At 46.9% G+C, this 18756-nt stretch overlaps 1 protein-coding gene across 4 annotated transcripts in view; it reads left to right on the forward strand.

Annotated features, from left to right (window-relative positions):
• The window catches only part of LOC118388683 (nck-associated protein 5-like), a 130938-nt gene that overhangs the window by 102573 nt on the left and 9609 nt on the right, over positions 1 to 18756 (forward strand). For 3 of the 4 annotated variants that reach the window (XM_035778034.2, XM_035778036.2, XM_052527001.1), the window contains 6 exons: positions 1903 to 1995; positions 9971 to 13239; positions 16403 to 16571; positions 16678 to 16756; positions 16858 to 17145; positions 17395 to 17537. In XM_035778034.2, coding sequence (XP_035633927.1) covers positions 1903 to 1995; positions 9971 to 13239; positions 16403 to 16571; positions 16678 to 16756; positions 16858 to 17145; positions 17395 to 17537 — 4041 coding nt within the window. The remainder of the gene's footprint in view (positions 1 to 1902; positions 1996 to 9970; positions 13240 to 16402; positions 16572 to 16677; positions 16757 to 16857; positions 17146 to 17394; positions 17538 to 18756) is intronic. The other variant, XM_035778035.2, reaches the window with a different exon arrangement.

The following is an 18756-nucleotide window of genomic DNA, read 5'->3' on the forward strand; positions in this document are numbered from 1 at the left end:
AGCTTTTCATTTTTAATTCATTTGTAAACGTTTCGAAAAACATAATTCCACTTTGACATTATGAGCTATTGTGTGTAGGCCAGTGACACATCTCAATTGATTTGAAATGTAACAACAAAATGTTGAAAAAGTGAAGGGGTGTGAATACTTTCTGAAGGCACTGTAAAAGCCTTTTTAAACCTCAAATACACTACAAGTTTGCATTTCAAGTGTGCAGGAAAATTCTCTGTGGCAGAGTGATCAAATTAAGATCGTACATCTGTATCTAAACCACTGCCTTGCTTGTCTCCTGTTCATTATGATTATATCGCTGTTTTATCAAAGTTTTATATAAAAGTTCATAGGACCCATGTGTCATGCTGTTTCTGTTTCCTATCTAATAAGCACAGTGTTTCTGATTTGAAACAGTTTTCATTTGGGAGGGAGATGAGAAGTTCTCCCTCATCTCTGTCACACTGATCTCATCACTGTTGTTGCTTAGGTGACTGTTGTCAAGCTGAAATGAAGGAAATGTTATTTGTAGTTCTATTGAAGTGCAGCTAGTGATGTATTATGCATTGAGGTCCGATAGATGTTTAGATATCCCTTATTTTGGATTTATTTTATCCTAACTGATATCTAATATTAATTGTAACATGGACTGTAGCTTGGAGCCCAAAAGCTCTTTGGAGCTCTTACTCTATCCATTTTGGCCTTGTTGAAAGAAACCAAGGACAAAAGTGCTGCTGTCATAGTATAGTTTTAGAATCCCCTGCTGAGGTGTTTATACAGCAACTCTTACGTTTCTGAGAATTTGGCTTCAAAAGAACAGAGGCAGAGATTGTCTTTGATAAAGATGTTCAGTGACCTTGGTCATATTTTTCATTTCTTTGTGTGTGACACAGAGTACCTCTTTCTCCACTTGTCTCCCTCTCTATCTGTCACACCCTGGCCATAGAGAGGCTTTTATTCTCTATTTTGGTTAGGCCAGGGTATGACATGGTTGGGCGTTCTAGTTTCTTTATTTCTATGTTTTCTATGTTTTGGCCGGGTATGGTTCTCAATCAGGGACAGCTGTCTATCGTTGTCTCTGATTGGGACTCATACTTAGGTAGCCTGTTTTTCCACCTTAGATGTGGGTAGTTGTCTTTGTTAGTGGCCTGTATAGCACTAGTAAGCTTTCTGTTTCTTGTTTTGTTGGCGACATTTTAAATAAAGAGAAAATGTACGCTCACCACGCTGCACCTTGGTCCGGTCATTTCCCTGATGACGTTCATGACACTATCTCCCTCCTTCCCTCTCTCTTTCTTCAGCTCTGTTTATTAACCCCAACTCCTTCGCTCTATCTCTCTCTCTTTCTTATCAACTGTATTAGTATTCAAACGTGGAGCGGATAGGAGAAAGAAGCAATCTGCTGCAGAAATCTCAAAACAGTATTTAATCTGAATAAATGTGCCCTGTAATTGCCAGGGCAGCAAAATGGCACATTCTCTATTACTGTAAATGAACATTTTAACTGTCCCCAACTCCCCCCAAATCTAACACCTTCTCCATACCTCTCTTCTCCCCCCACGCCTCAATTTTTCTGTATTCTTCAGTCGTTCTCTTTGCGTCTCTTACCTGTGGGGAAAGAATAAACATCTTTCCTCGCATACAGAGTGAGAGTCTCTGCCCCCGCCATCGCCTTTCTTTGTGATGAATATAATAATCATAAGGAAAACTGATGCCATCTCACTGCCGAAGCAATTTAATTACTCAGGGCTGAGATGGGAATGAAAAGAGGCTGGCCCGCTCCTTTAATGCCATTTTTATCTGTGTATTAGGAGGCAGGTTAAAGGAAATCAGGAGAGGGTGCAGAGAATGACAATAGTCAATATGGTGCCCTTACTGTCATTCCTCTCTCCCTGTTCTCTCCCATTCCAGTTGCAGTTGGTGTCTGTCCCAGAGCACAGCACAGAGCCCCTGACCATGGACAGTGACAAGCTGCTGGTGTCCCAGAGCCAAAGCGAACTCAAGGTGAGCAACTGACCCACACACAAACCCTGACCCCTGACTAAAACTTCACTTTGACCATAGAATTACGAACACGTATACTGGAGAAAAATATAAACGTAACATGCAACAATTTCAAAGATTTTACTAAGTTACAGTTCATATAAGGAAATCAGTCAATAGGCCCATCCACTGGGGAGCCAGGCCCAGCCAATCAATGACATTTTCTTCTCACAAAAGGGCTTTATTTACAGACAAAATACTCCTCAGTTTCATCAGCTGTCCGGGTGGCTGGTCTCAGACGATCCCTTAGCTGAAGAGGCCGGATTTGGAGGTCCTGGGCTGGCGTGGTTACACGTGGCCTGCGGTTGGGAGGCAGGTTGGATGCACTGCCAAATTCTCTAAAACGATGTTGGAGATGGCATATGTTCGCGAAATGAATATTAATTTCTCTGGCAACAGCTAATTTCTCTGCAGTCAGCATGCTAATTGCATGCTCCCTCAACTTGAGACATCGATAGCATTGTGTTGTGTGACAAAACTGCACATTTTAGTGTCTGTTATTGGCCCCAGCATAAGCTGCACCTGTGTAATGATCATGCGGTTTAATCAGCTTCTTGATATGCCACAGGTCAGGTGGATGGATTATCTTGGCAAAGGAGAAATGCTCACTTAAAGGGATGTAAACAAATTGTGCAAAATGAAGTCAGTCAAATTCCACATGACCGTTTAGTCATGGTAATTAGGCATCTCCAAGCTCTGATGCTGCTGATGGTTATTAGTAGCCCATCAAACTTGCTAACTGCCTGGTACTCAGCTCTCTATTGGCCCTCTAATTCCTCTGACATCAATGCAAAGGTATTCGAAAAAATCTAATCAAACACTTCATGAGAGCCCATGAGCTCATGTTGTGCAACATTTCAATAGGCTATGCAATTGCGTGAGAAAACAGAGTGATGGCCGCTAATAAAAAGAGGATCCCATCAGCTTTCTAGACCTACTATATTTATTTCTCAACTTTCCTAATATTAAGCACATTGCTTCTCTCTACAACAGGAGTACAGCATACCTGGCTGGGATGAAAATAAACCACGGGGAAAAGCGTCCTCCAGTCGCTTTAAGTGCATAGATGACATGTATTTTTTCCAGCCGCCCCTGTTTCAATACAGGTGCATAATAATGGTCCATTCTAAATCAAAACAAATGTCACACATATGTTATTTAGTATATGTAAAGACAATATTAAATCAAGAATAGTCTGATGGGTGACAATATTAGCCTATCACTTGTGAATGTTCTAATCATAGTCTCACACCTCATGTAGCCTAGCCCCATAGGCCGATATGTTTTAATAAGGTTTGTATCATAACTAAAGTGGTTAAATAACTTCTTAAAATTAAGCACACGGAAACCACTTTACAAGGGTTGTGGAGCCTAACTGGCATAAAAGCAGCTTTCAGGTTTGGGGAAGATAATGTTTACTATAACAATGCACCTTTTATAATAAAAGCATTACATGCATTATTGCATTCGCGGTCACTTATGATAATGGTGTTTTCCCGTTGCTCTTATGATGTGAAGAAATAGCCTAGTAGTTTATCAACATTTTAAGCTAAACGTTCTGATCAGCCACATTGCATAAAAAAAGGTTTTTGATACTAGTGGTTGATTTAATTTGGGATCTATCGCATCCCACATCTGTCCCAGACTGTTTGTAATATATGTTTCTCGCACAGAATAGAATGGGTCGACTTTTGTTCTATGGGGGATAGTAGATTGACATAGGCTAGTGCTTTTGCTGTTCGTTAGGCCTACTCATCTGGTTGGCTGACGAAAAGTAGATGTGGACAGTTCTTCCAATATCTTCAATATGCACCTCGGAATTGGATAAGGACGCGTGCAGTTGTGTCCCAGATGTGTCTGTCTTAACTTATAGCCTGTGAGAAAGACCCGATCACGTGACTGAGAGCCATGTGAGTGAGAGACGCTTTGGATTGTGCCGCACACTCAGGGAGAAGGGCACAACACAGCACTCTGGGCCGCAAAAAGGCATGGATTTTTTTAGGGTCTATTACGGCCACAAAGGGGATGCCGCCGTGAAATTCGAGGCATTATCAAGTGCTTATCAAATTGTGAATGAGAGACTATTGGAGTTGTGGTACAGCCTGCGCAAAAAAAACTTTTTTCAAATCATCATTGGTCGCATCATGCAGCCTTACAATGTATTAAAAATCTAAACATACAGCCCAACGTTTGTAGAACTAAAGTTACATTAATAACTCTAAATTAAGCATGTAGGAATTCCTATTTCTTTGTTAACCGCTCATCATGTGCGCACCTCAAATCGTTTGGAGAAAATATTTATATTTTATTCAGCTTTGTTCAATTCTATTCTTCAAACTATAAAATAATATAAACTAATGCCACGGAATGCTAAATGAACTAGTGTAGCCCACAGCCATTTGGCATAGCCACATCAGGACCTAACATAAGGACACTCAAGAGTATGCTATTCTGTTCTTCTGAAATAAATTACATTTTCTTCATATCATGTTTCTTTAGACCTGTCTAAAATAAATCATGGATTTATTGTGATAAGCTATAATACATGGATGTATTTTTTTTTTTTTAAAGACTTGTGTGGAAGCCAGGAGATAGTAAATATGTATGTTAATTAACTGTCAGTTACCTTGAGACCGACAGTTATTTGCTTGACAATCACCGGCTGATGAAATTTCGTGACCACCACAGCCCTAGCCAGATTGTGTTAAGGATTGTGTTAAGAAGTGCAACGCAGCTGGGTTTTTCACGCTCAACAGTTTCTTGTGTGTATCAAGAATGGTCCACCATCCAAAGGACATCCAGCCAACTTGACACAACTGTGGGAAGTGTTGGAGTGGAACGCTTTCAACATCTTGTAGAGTCCATGCCCTGACGAATTGAGGCTGTTCTGAGGGCAAAGGGAGGGACCCTTAATCATCAAACTCATATTTTGTTTACCTCTGCTTCCCCAGCATTGGACACATTCTGTTCTCCTCCCTCCTGAATCCTCCCCCCCCCCCTCCCTCTCTGCAGATGACTTCGTCAACCATTTTGAAAAGAAGGTCGACGACATCCGATCCTCGTTTGCTAAGTCAAACGGCACCGCTGGTTCTGCTCACACTGCCCTACCCTGTGCTTTCTCCCCTCTCTCTCCAGATGAAATCTCGCGTCTTGTGACGGCCGGCCGCCCAACAACCTGCCCGCTTGACCCTATCCCCTCCTCTCTTCTCCAGACCATTTCCGGAGACCTTCTCCCTTACCTCACCTCGCTCATCAACTCATCCCTGACCGCTGGCTACGTCCCTTCCGTCCTCAAGAGAGCGGGAGTTGCACCCCTTCTGAAAAAACCTACACTCGATCCCTCCGATGTCAACAACTACAGACCAGTACCCCTTCTTTCTTTTCTCTCCAAAACTCTTGAACGTGCCGTCCTTGGCCAGCTCTACCGCTATCTCTCTCAGAATGACCTTCTTGATCCAAATCAGTCAGGTTTCAAGACTAGTCATTCAACTGAGACTGCTCTTCTCTGCATCACGGAGGCGCTCCGCACTGCTAAAGCTAACTCTCTCTCCTCTGCTCTCATCCTTCTAGACCTATCGGCTGCCTTCGATACTGTGAACCATCAGATCCTCCTCTCCACCCTCTCCGAGTTGGGCATCTCCGGCGCGGCCCACGCTTGGATTGCGTCCTACCTGACAGGTCGCTCCTACCAGGTGGCGTGGCGAGAATCTGTCTCCTCACCACGCGCTCTCACCACTGGTGTCCCCCAGGGCTCGGTTCTAGGCCCTCTCCTATTCTCGTTATACACCAAGTCACTTGGCTCTGTCATAACCTCACATGGTCTCTCCTATCATTGCTATGCAGACGACACACAATTAATCTTCTCCTTTCCCCCTTCTGATGACCAGGTGGCGAATCGCATCTCTGCATGTCTGGCAGACATATCAGTGTGGATGACGGATCACCACCTCAAGCTGAACCTCGGCAAGATGGAGCTGCTCTTCCTCCCGGGAAGGACTGCCCGTTCCATGATCTCGCCATCACGGTTGACAACTCCATTGTGTCCTCCTCCCAGAGCGCTAAGAACCTTGGCGTGATCCTGGACAACACCCTGTCGTTCTCAACTAACATCAAGGCGGTGGCCCGTTCCTGTAGGTTCATGCTCTACAACATCCGCAGAGTACGACCCTGCCTCACACAGGAAGCGGCGCAGGTCCTAATCCAGGCACTTGTCATCTCCCGTCTGGATTACTGCAACTCGCTGTTGGCTGGGCTCCCTGCCTGTGCCATTAAACCCCTACAACTCATCCAGAACGCCGCAGCCCGTCTGGTGTTCAACCTTCCCAAGTTCTCTCACGTCACCCCGCTCCTCCGCTCTCTCCACTGGCTTCCAGTTGAAGCTCGCATCCGCTACAAGACCATGGTGCTTGCCTACGGAGCTGTGAGGGGAACGGCACCTCAGTACCTCCAGGCTCTGATCAGGCCCTACACCCAAACAAGGGCACTGCGTTCATCCACCTCTGGCCTGCTCGCCTCCCTACCACTGAGGAAGTACAGTTCCCGCTCAGCCCAGTCAAAACTGTTCGCTGCTCTGGCCCCCCAATGGTGGAACAAACTCCCTCACGACTCCAGGACAGCGGAGTCAATCACCACCTTCCGGAGACACCTGAAACCCCACCTCTTTAAGGAATACCTAGGATAGGATAAGTAATCCTTCTCACCCCCCTAAAAGATTTAGATGCACTATTGTAAAGTGGCTGTTCCACTGGATGTCATAAGGTGAATGCACCAATTTGTAAGTCGCTCTGGATAAGAGCGTCTGCTAAATGACTTAAATGTAAATGTATGTTAGTTATCATAGTTTATTTTCATACTCATACACTACAGTACATGATCAAAAGTATGTGGATACCTGCTCATCGAACATCTCATTCTAAAATCATGGGCATTAATATGGAGTTGGTCCCCCCTTGCCTGCTATAACAGCCTCTACTCTCCTGGGAAGGCTTTCCGCTAGATGTTAGAACATTGCTGCGGGGACTTCCATTCAGCCACAAGCATTAGTGAGGTCGGTCAATGACGTTGGGCAATGACACCTGGCTCACTGTCGGCGTTCCAATTCATCCCAAAGGTGTTCGAGGGGGTTGAGGTCAGGGCTCTGTGCAGGCCAGTCAAGTTCTTTCCCACCGATCTTGACAAACCATTTCTGTATGGTCCTCGCTTTGTGCATGGGGGCAATGTCATGCTGAAATATGAAAGGGCCTTCCTCAAACTGTTGCCACAAAGTTGGAAGCACAGAATCATCTAGAATGTCATTGTATGCTGTAGCGTTAACATGGACTAATCCAAACCATGAAATACAGCCCCAGGCCATTATTCCTCCTCCACCAAACTTTACAGTTGGCCGTATGCATTCAGGCAGGTAGCGTTCTCCTGGCATTCGCCAAACCAGATGGTGAAGTGTGATTAATCACTCCAGAGAACGTGCTTACACTGTTCCAGAGTCCAATGGCGGTGCACTTTACACCACTCCAGCTGACAGTTCACATTGAGCATGGTGATCTTTGGCCAAAGAACAGTTCTTGTGCTGATGTTGCTTACAGAGGCAGTTTGGAACACAGTAGTAAGTGCTGCAAATGAGGACAGACTGTTTCAACGCTTCAGCACTCGGCGGTCCCGCTCTGTGAAAATGTGTGGCCTAACACTTCGCGGCTGAGCTGTTGTTGTTCCTAGACGTTTCCACTTCACAATCACAGCACTTACAGATGACGGGGGCAGCTCGAGCAGGGCAGAAATTTGATGAACTGACTTGTTGGAAAGGTGGCATCCTAAGACGGTTCCACGTTGAAAGTCACTGAGCTCTTCAGTAAGGCCATTCTACTGACAATGTTTGTCTATGGAGATTGCATGGCTGTGTGCTCGATTTTATACATCTGTCAACAACGGGTGTGGCTGAATTAGCCGAATCCACTAATTTGATGTGTTCCAAGGAGGTTCCTCAGTGAACAAAGTCCATTCTCATTCCCAGGATGAATTCACCCACAAATTAATATCATTTAAAGGGGCTCGGCTCGCTCAATGTTCTAGCGCCACCATAACATTTTCTGCTTTGACGGTTCCTCCTGTTTTGCCCCACCACTCACCGAAGTACCCCCAACGGCGCTCACCGTGCCCCTCTGTAATGTTCTCTCTTAAAATAGGCCAGTGTTATTGCTGCCCCAAGGAGCAGCACTAGACTCCTGCTGACAAATGACTGAGAAGAAAGTGGAAGACAGGAACGAGAGAGACCCAGTCATTTCAACCCCGAGGGCAACTGATTGGTTTCTTGTTATCAGGCAGAGAGAGAGGTGTCAAATTGAATATAGATTTTTGTTTCCCTCTGAACAAACACTCTCCCTATGCATTCCTCTCGTTCTCTCCCTCCGTCTCCACTCCTCCGTAATTCTGTGAGGTTGATGCTTTATTTCCATCAGATCTCCTTGGCCAATGGTTTCTCACTGGCCCCAAGTCTCAAAGCGTTTAATATACCATCCATATGGCTCTGGGATTTTAAACAAGAATATAGTGGGATGGAGGTTTTGGATCAATGCGGCACCCCTTAAGAGAGCCCATACCACTAACCCATCACACACATTGATGGAGCCCACTGTTTAAGGGCTACTTTACAACATAGATCCTCTCTCATGGATGCTGAGGCGGCAACTCAATATTAGGAAGGTGTTCCTAATGTTTGGTATAATCAATGTATATTCATGTTTTTGACTGCACTGGGCTTTTAATGGACCATGAGTAGAGAAATGTATTGACTGACTGACCGAATCCCATACAGTTCAGTTCTCCATCCCCATATCCTCGGCTAAGCTCTGCATCAATCCCAGCTCCCCTGATCCAAGTGCATCACCCGTCCAGATTGTGTATATATATATATATATATATATACATACTGCATATATATGGGCTTATCAGAGCTCCCAGGTGTAGACTGAGAATTTATTAGGTAGACGTAAATCATTGAATCAGAATAGGCACTTCTGCAGCGATGGCAGAGGGGTTTTCAAAGTCACCTCATTCGACTGGGTTTGTCAAATTTGCACGCAATGGCTCTTTGGGTTCACTTGGGAGAGATGGAGGGAGACTGAAAAGGGAAAACAATGCACAGTGTATGCTGAGGTAATCAAGTGGGCCCTAACCTGTAGAAACCAGGCCTGTTGCTTGGATTCATCAAATGTACATGCCATGGCTTTGGAGAATACCAGTGGAGTAGTAGTGGAAATAATGCCAGGGGAAGAGAACGAATGGTCTGTGTATGCTAAGCAAGTGGCTCTGTCTCACGCCCCTCTGTCTTAATTGGATAATCCCAGAGGTCCCCACTGGCGGTGACTATTTTAGTTAACAGATTGGCTCCTCTCCAAGAAGACGGGATGAGGAGGAGGGTGGAGGATAAGTTTTTCTCACTGATTACAGAATTAATTGCTTCTTTAATTAAAGATAAAGACTGCTTCCTAAGGTTGGCTGGCCATGTGTAACCAAAGTGACTTCAGTTGCCTCTCCACTCTTCTCTCCTTCATTCATTTATTCCTCCCCCTGTCAGGACAGGGGTGCTCAGCATTCTCAGGATGTCCTCTTTTGCTGTGACAGAGTCATTGGGGACTTGGGCGGTTAGTTCATTACAGTATGTTCACTTGAAACATGAGATGCAGGTCCCCTCAAAAAGTCCTGAAGTATCGAAGCAAATGTTGTTTTGTTCGCATCAAAGTAAAAAGGAACCTCCACAATCGATTGTCAACATGAAATCAATACATTTGAGTCCTGCTGCACTATGCACGCAATGTGTTAGATGTTGGAGGCTATGTGAACTTTTTTTTATTTTTTTAGCCATGCTGTACTTAACTTTTTTAGTTTGTATTGTCTGATGAAGATGTAGTGGAGTTACAACCTGATGTCCTTGTTTATGCAGAGCAATGGGGACCACACACAGAACGGAACAGCCGGCTTGGCCCCGGCCCCTGCCACCTCCATAGAGGCCCTGTCTCCGTTCTTCAAAAAGAAAGCACACATCCTGGAAGTATTGCGCAAGCTGGAGGAGTCGGACCCCCTCAAGTTCCACCCCTCCTCCTGCCTGTCCCCACACCACGACCTGGGTCAGGCGCTGGTTTCCATGGAAAGAGACCAGATGTCCCTGATATCCTCTGTGGGGTTACCCTCTTCTCAGCACCTGGTAGCACATCCCTCGTCACACTGCCACTTCTCCAGCTCAGACTCGGACAACCATGATTATACCAACAGAGAAGGGGCTCTCCAGGAGGACCATGCCCTGCACAAACAGCACCAGCACAGGGACTGCCAGTCCTGCCAAATGCTCTCCCAGAAGAGTAGCCTGGACAGCCTGCTGAAGTGTGCCCAGGTCCACGGCGCCGCACACCCGGGCAGAGTGGAGAGCCTCAACGGGCAGGCCTGGGCAGAGGACCAGGGGGCGTTGGCACAGAGCACAGGCCTTCCCCAGGCAGCAGCTCTCCCCCACCTCCTCTCTACTGGCAGCACAAGCCAGTGCTACATGCACAAAACAGCAGTGAACTCTCTAGAGCAGCCTCCAGAACTTCTGGTTTCTTCTGATCCAATCTCCTCGCTAATCCAAGCCAACCTCAACGGGATGCTACGGAAGGAGACCAGGAACTTTCAAAGACACAAAGACAGGCATCCGTTTGGCAAACCGCTGCCTCGGGCTGAAGTGCAACCCTCTCACAGTGAGGATGTGAAGCACACGTCGCTGACCCAAAACAGGGACAGTCCGGAGGAGTGCTGCTACCTGGAAGAAGAGGCTGCATCAGTGGCACACAATGTGAACAACAGCCTGCACACCTCTACCTCACATACAGACCCTGTTGCCACGGAGACGGACCCAGGGTATCAAGAGGAGCAGGAAGTGAGCAAGCAGGTCTGCAACGGGCTCTACTTCTCCTCCAATGAGACGTCTGTCTGCAAGAAGGTGGCGGTGGAGTTGTACTCTCCAGCCCCGGTTCCCGAGAGGACCAGCTCAGCTCAGGCCCTGCCTCCCTCTGGCAAGAGCAAGCTTGCACTCAGCCCCACCTTTTCCACAGGCCTAGGTGAAGTCAAGCCCTCCCCCATTTCCTCCCCGTCCCGGCTGCTCAAGTTCCTGAAGATCCCGACGGGGATGAACCAGGCACAACCAGGCAACCCCCTCCGTTTAAGTCCCCAGCTCACCCGCAGCTCCAAGATCCCCTGCAGGAACAACAACAACTATGAGGTGTACCACTCACCTGTCCTGACCCGCAAAGCCACCACCACGGAGAGGGAGAAGCAGCTGTCCTCATCCCCCTACTCTGCCCCCACCTCGCCACCCAAGCCAGAGGACAGTGCGGGCCCCCCTCCCACAGTCAAGGAGATAGCTTTCAGCAGCCACTTTGCGCCCAAACCCAGCCACAGTACAAAGGCAGCCCCCTCCTCCTCTTCTCACACACAAAGGGGCTCTCAGAAGGTGGCTCACTACGAGAAAGTCTGCACGTCAGATGGGACTCCCCAGTACCTCCCTTACACCCAACCTGAGGGGCTTGTAGACAAGCAGCAGCAGGAGGAGAACCTACTCAGCCACCCATCTTCACAGCACCCTGACTCATCCCCAGAACCAGATGACCAGGACACTGACCACGACACTGACCAGGACACTGACCAGGGCACTGACCAGGGCACTGACTCAGAAAGCCCTGTCTGGCACAAACCCCACCAACACTTCAGCCTACCCTCCTCGTCCTCTGCCGCTGCTAGTAAAGCACACAGTAGTCGCCCAAGCTACTCCAGCATGAGGGACAGGCACCATGAGCACCGTGCAACTCTGGAGCCCAGTCAGCCAATCTGTGAACCCCCCCAGCCAACCCAGTCTGCAGCCAGGCAAGGTGACCGGTCACCTGGGTTTTCCACCCCCAAGAGGCTGGTGCAGGGAAAACCCCAGAGTGAGTCCAGTCACCACCCATTCAAAGAGCGCCTGGCTGCTCTGGGGAAACTGAAGAGCACAGAGAACCTGCCAGTAGGTGCACAGCCCATGGACAAGAAGGATGTACAAAGTAACGTGGGTAAACCCCCCACCAACAATATTGAGAAAAGCAAGACTGCTGAAAGGCAAGGCGAGAGAACTGGGACAGAGCAGCACAGACATCAGAAATACACTGATTCCCTGGAAGGGAAGCAATACCCCAAAACCAGCCTCTGCAGTCACCCCAGGGTGCCAGGTCCAATACATGAATCAGGCGCCAAATCATCAGCTACCCCATCATCCATACCCAAGGCAGAGCAGGAGTCATCATTCTCTCCCCGGATATATGTAGCGAAAGCAGATGGTCCAAAGATCAAGATGGGCACATTATCCTCCAATACAGAGACCTCTTCGGTGGTTAGGAGCTATGGGAAGTGCCCCATCACCCGGAGCCACCACAGTAAAACTACCCCTAGCCCTCAAAACAGCCCCACTAAAGTTTCCTCAAAGTCCCCTTCAAAGGTCGGCCAGGCTTCCTCTTACCCCCGAGGGGTCAGGCCTGCTCACGAGGACCGCGCCCTGGCTCAGAGACACCTGCCCAGGCTGGAGGACAAAAGCAAACTCCTGGCCAGCAAGAAGAAGACCTTCATCCACGCAGAGAGCTTCCCGCCTCCTCCTCCTCTGCCACCGCGGTCGTCTACTGATGCCATCATGAAAAACGACAAGAAGCAGTACTCGTCCGGCCCACCAGTGCCCCAGTCGGCCATCGAGCAGAAAGTAATGCGTGGCATCGAGGAGAACATGCTTAAGCTGCAGGAGCAGGACCGGGGCCAGTTGGTTGAGCCCAAGCAAAAGGCTTCCAACGGCATCGCCAGCTGGTTCGGCCTGAGGAAGAGCAAGCTCCCCGCCCTCAGCCGTAAACCAGAAGTGTCCAAGCTCAAGAACAACATGTCATCCTCTCCTTCGTCGTCCTCTGCCTCCGGCGGAGGGGCTAAGGACTTTAAGTCAGGTGGGCCCCGGAAGGTGGTGGAGAGCCTGAACATCTCCATGCTGATGGAGAAGGCAGAGGACCTGCGGAAGGCATTGGAGGAGGAGCGGGCATATGTGAACGGGGTCGGGATGGACCGCTCCGGCAGGGGCCACTCCTGTGAGGTGGTGATGGACCAGGCCCAGGGCCAACTGTCACTCATGTACAGAGGAGTGACCGCAGACAACTTCATGCAGCAGCTCCTCAACAGGTAAGAATGATATGTCATCTTAAATTATGTTGCTAAGATTTCATTAAATACATCAGAAGTCTTGCACAAACGTATAATATTGCAGCCATGAGTGTACTGAATGATGATTACAAAATACAGTGCATTCGGTAAGTATTCAGACCCAGACTTTTTCCACATTTTGTAAAAAACAATTATTATCCTCATCAATCTACACACAATAACCCCAAAATGACGAAGCAAAACAGGTTTTTTATTAGAAATGTATGGAAATGTGATTAAAAAAAACAGATACCTTATTTACATACAGTACCAGTCAAAAGTTTGGATACCTACACATTCCAGCCTCCGAAGTTGCAGCCCAAATAAATGCTTCAGAGTTCAAGTAACAGACACATCTCAAAATCAACTGTTCAGAGTAGACTGCGTGAATCAGGCGTTCATGGTCGAATTGCTGCAAAGAAACCACTACTAAAGGACACCAATAATAAGAAGAGACTTGCTTGGGCCAAGAAACACGAGCAATATACATTAGACCAGTTGAAATCTGTTCTTTGGTCTGACCAGTCCAAATTTGAGATTTTTGGTTCCAACCACCGTGTCTCTGTGAGACGCAGAGTAAGTGAACGGATGATCTTCGTGGTTCCCATCTTGAAGCATGGAGGAGGACTTGTGATGGTGTGGGGTGCTTTGTTGGTGACACTGTCAGTGATTTATTTAGAATTCAAGGCACACTTAACCAGCATGGCTGCAACGGCATTCTGCAGCGATACTCCATCCCATCAGGATTGCGCTTAGTCGGACTATCATTTGTTTTTCAACAGGACAATGACCCAACACACCTCCAGGCTGTGTAAGGGCTATTTGACCAAGAACGAGAGTGCTGCATCAGATGACCTGGCCTCCACAATCACCTGACCTTAACCCAATTGAGATGGTTTAGGATGAGTTGGACGGCAGAGTGAAGGAAAAGCAGCCAACAAGTGCTCAGCATGTGTGGGAACTCCTTCAAAACTGTTGGAAAAGCAATCCAGGTGATGCTAGTTGAGAGAATGCCAAGAGTGTGCAAAGCTGTCATCAAGGCAAATTGTGTTTTTTTTACTACATGATTCCATATGTGTCATTTTATAGTGTTGATGTCTTCACTATTATTCTACAATGTAGAAACCCCCTTGAATGAGTTTTCAGACCCTCAAAATTGAGCTCAGGTGCATTCTGTTTCCATTGATCGTCCTTGACATGTTTCTACAACTTGATTGGAGTCCACCTGTGGTAAATTCAATTGATTGGACATGATTTGGAAAGGCACATTCCTGTCTATATAAGGTCCCACAGTTGACCGTGCATGTCAGAGCAAGCCATAAGGCTTGAAGGAATTGTCCGTAGAGCACCGAGACATGACTGTGTTGAGGCACAGATCTGGGGAAGGGTACCTTAATTGAAGGTCCTCAAGAACACAGTGGCCTCCATCATTCTTAAATAGAAGAAGTTTGGAACCACCATGACTGTTCCAAGAGCTGGCCGCCAGGCCAAACAAGGATAGAATTGCCTTGGTCAGAAAGTTTACGAAGAACCCGATGGTCACTCTCACAGAGCTCTGCAGTTCCTCTGTGGAGATGGGAGAACCTTTCAGAAGGACAACCATCTCTTTGTCACTCCACCAATCAGGTAGAGTGGCCAGACGGAAGCCGCTCTTCAGTAAAAGGCACACGTCAGCCCGCTTGAAGTTTGCTAAAAGGCACCTAAAGAACTCTCAGACCATGGGAAACAAGATTCTCTGGAGTTCACCTGGCCATGCTGCTGCTCCAGTTTCAACTGTTCTGCCTTACTATTATTCGACCATGCTGGTCATTTATGAACATTTGAACATCTTGGCCATGTTCTGTTATAATCTCCACCCGGCACAGCCAGAAGAGGACTGGCCACCCCACATATGCTCTCTCTAATTCTCTCTTTCTTTCTCTCTCTCGGAGGACCTGAGCCCTAGGACCGTGCCCCAGGACTACCTGACATGATGACTCCTTGCTGTCCCCAGTCCACCTGGCCATGCTGCTGCTCCAGTTTCAACTGTTCTGCCTTGTTATTATTCAACCATGCTTGTCATTTATGAACATTTGAACATCTTGGCCATGTTCTGTTATAATCTCCACCCGGCACAGCCAGAAGAGGACTGGCCACCCCACATAGCCTGGTTCCTCTCTAGGTTTCTTCCTAGGTTTTGGCCTTTCTAGGGAGTTTTTCCTAGCCACCGTGCTTCTACACCTGCATTGCTTGCTGTTTGGGGTTTTAGGCTGGGTTTCTGTACATCACTTTGAGATATCAGCTGATGTACGAAGGGCTATATAAATCAATTTGATTTGATGAAACCAAGATTGAACTCTTTGGCCTGAATGCCAAGCGTCACGTCTCGAGGAAGTATGGTACGGTGAAGTATGGTGGTGGCAGCAGCATCATGCTTTGGGGATGTTTTTCAGCGGCTGGGACTGGGAGACTAGTCCGGATCAAGGGAAAGATCAACAGAGCAAAGTGCCGAGAGATCCTTGATGAAAACCTGCTCAAGAGTGCTCAGGACCTCAGACTGGGTCGAAGGTTCACCTTCCAATAGGACAACTACTCCAAGCACACAGCCAAGACAATGCAGGAGTGGCTTTGGGACAAGTCTTTTCTTGTGTGGCCCAGCCAGATCCCGGACTTGAACCCGATCGAACATCTCTGGAGAGACCTGAAAATAGCTGTGCAGTGACGCTCCCCATCCAACTTCACAGAGCTAGTGATTATCTGCAGAGAAAAATTTGAGAAACTCCCCAAATACAGACAAGCTTGTAGCGTCACACCCAAGAAGACTCGAGGCTGTAATCGCTGCCAAAGGTGATTCAAAGTACTGAATAAAGGGTCTGAATACTTATGTAAATGTGAAATTTCAGTTTTTTATAAATTCGCAAAAATTCCGTTATGGGGTATTGTGCAAAGATTGATGAGGGGGGAAACAATTTAATCCATTTTAGAATAAGGCTGTAACGTAACAAAATGTGGATTAAGTCTGAATACTTTCCTGGATGCACTGTAATTACAAAACTTGCCATAAGGGTTAAACTCTTTCTCGTATGATCAAATCTGATCTAATTTGATTAGTATATGTCGAAAACTAGTTCCCCTATAAGTTTGTAACTTCTTCTTTCTTAAGTCCCTCGACGTCTTGTTCTGGAAACAGGGTGGACGAGAGGGGAGCTATACCTACCACCTTTGGAATGGCACACAGACGCCTCTCCTTTGACTCGAAGAGGTCGCGGCCCATCTTTGGTCACCAGAGGGATGGGATCAGCCACACAAAGAGCAGGGACGAGATGGACCAGGTAAACTCTCTTCTCTTTCTCCTCTTATACACTATAGACAAATGAATAAATGACACATCAGTAATATGATTCAATCTTACGTGGAGTGTAACCCTTGTTGTTTCAGGCTTCTGATATGATTGGCAAGGATGAGGTCACATCAGACGAGAGCTTGGCAGAGTCAATTAGTTCCCAGCACATTACAGGTGAGAGTCATAATAATGTCTGTCATCCATTTCCCTTGACTAACATTCCGCGTCTCCCCCTGACTCTAGTCTCACTTCATTGTTCTTTCTTCAATGTTTAGGTTCTGGTGCATCCATGCGTACCCTCGACAGTGGCATCGGCACGTTCCCCATGCCAGACTATGCCAGTAATGCAGCAGGGAAGAGCATCACTAAGGGGAAGTCACAGGGAGAGCAAGGGTTTTCAGGCTCCCAGGGGAAACATGGGGCCAAGATGAAAGTTTCGCGGAAAGCCCATACGCTGGAGAGAGAGCTGTCATCTCTGGATGAAGTCAACCCATCTATCCTGTATGGCTCAGGACTGGAGGGAAAAGGTCCCAACATGCACCTGTCCAGCACCATCCATGAGGGTCAGCTTGGACTCTTGGGACTTTGTATTCCCATAGGACTTGTTGTGTTCCCATATAGACCATTTCAATGCTGACATTTGACATTAGTGGTTTAGATATGGTTGCGTAAGTTTGATCAGTTCTGCAAAACCAACATTTTGTGTGTTATTAAAACTGTGGACTAACTATTCACATAATCTTAAATTTTGAAACAAAACACCTGAGTTAAGCTCTGTTTTTACATCTTGAATTACATTTGTTCTTATGTAGACATTGATGCCTACGGGGCTCATATGCAAAATCCCCCAACCAAGGACTGGACCTTTCCCAACCTGAAAGGCTCTGCAGGAGTCAGTGAAGTTTACCTGGATGTGCAGGGAGACCCGGGCAGCCAGAGGACACCCTCCAGAAGGGTGAGTGAGTCAGCGAGCTGAGTTAATCTCCATCGTAACAAGAAATGTAGTACTCTGTGCTGACATGTGCCAACTTTCTCATCTACAGTGAAAAACGAAATGACGAAAGCTCCTCTCTTTATTAATATTTTAAGAGATGAGGCTGATAGAAAGACAGCTGGGTCTTTGATCACTTGTCTGTCAGTTGTCATCCCTTGTCAGCACTTTATACCATAGTCCCATTAGCTGACATTATTATCCTCAGATTCTGCCCTCCAACAAGAGAGAGAGAGGGAAGGAGGGATGAAGCGGAGTGCAATGTTAGTTATCTGCATTTAGATTGAAAGACGCCTAACTCCTCATGCCACTTCTCAGGGATGGGGATGGGGGAGGTGGGGGTTGCTGTGGAAACGAGATGGAGAAGGGGTTTTGACGAGTGATAGGAAGTTCAGCTTACTGACTCTGATCTTTTCAACTCGTTCAGCCACTCCCCGTCTCCCCCTGACTCGTTTCGTTCATTCAATTCAGTAATGCCCAGAGCACTCAGGACCCCCTACAGGCGAATGATGAACTGACAACTCGAAAGGGTCATGATTCTGCAAGCCCCTCTTTCACCATAAGGTGCTTATTGGAGCAGTTATTTGTGACAGAGACTTGTAAACGTGTGTTTTAAACAATGTACATATGTGATAGCTAGGCATAAAATAAGATTATTTCTTGATTCCTTTGAAACGGGGTCTAGTTGTGGCCGCAACCAGACTAGATTGTGAAAGATTTTTGGTGGAATGCTTGACTGCCGAGAGGGTGTTAAGCACAGTATCGTAATCAATTAATTGTATTCATTCTTGCACCATGAGGTCGATGATCAGTTCTAAACATGCATTTTTCTTCTCTATGCTGCCTGTGCGCACATATGATAGACAGTAGTTGGTCGGAGCATTCTGGAGCCGGTGAGCTGGAGGAGCATGTATCAGTCCTGCTGTAGGCATGGGTGTAGGCACTGGGGAGCCATGCCCACCTAATCAGATTGAGCAAAATATATTGTGTGTGTGTGTGTGTATGCACAGTACCAGTCAATAGTTTTGACACACCTACTTTATTTATTTTTACTATTTTCTACAGTAGCCACCCTTTGCTGACAGCTTTGCACACTCTTGGCATTCTCTCAACCAGCTTCATGAGGTAGTCAACTGGAATGCATTTCAATTAACAGGTGTGCCTTGTTAAAAGTTCATTTGTG

Source organism: Oncorhynchus keta, chromosome 10 (genome assembly GCF_023373465.1).
Source record: "Oncorhynchus keta strain PuntledgeMale-10-30-2019 chromosome 10, Oket_V2, whole genome shotgun sequence".
In the NCBI taxonomy this organism is placed as follows: domain Eukaryota; kingdom Metazoa; phylum Chordata; class Actinopteri; order Salmoniformes; family Salmonidae; genus Oncorhynchus; species Oncorhynchus keta.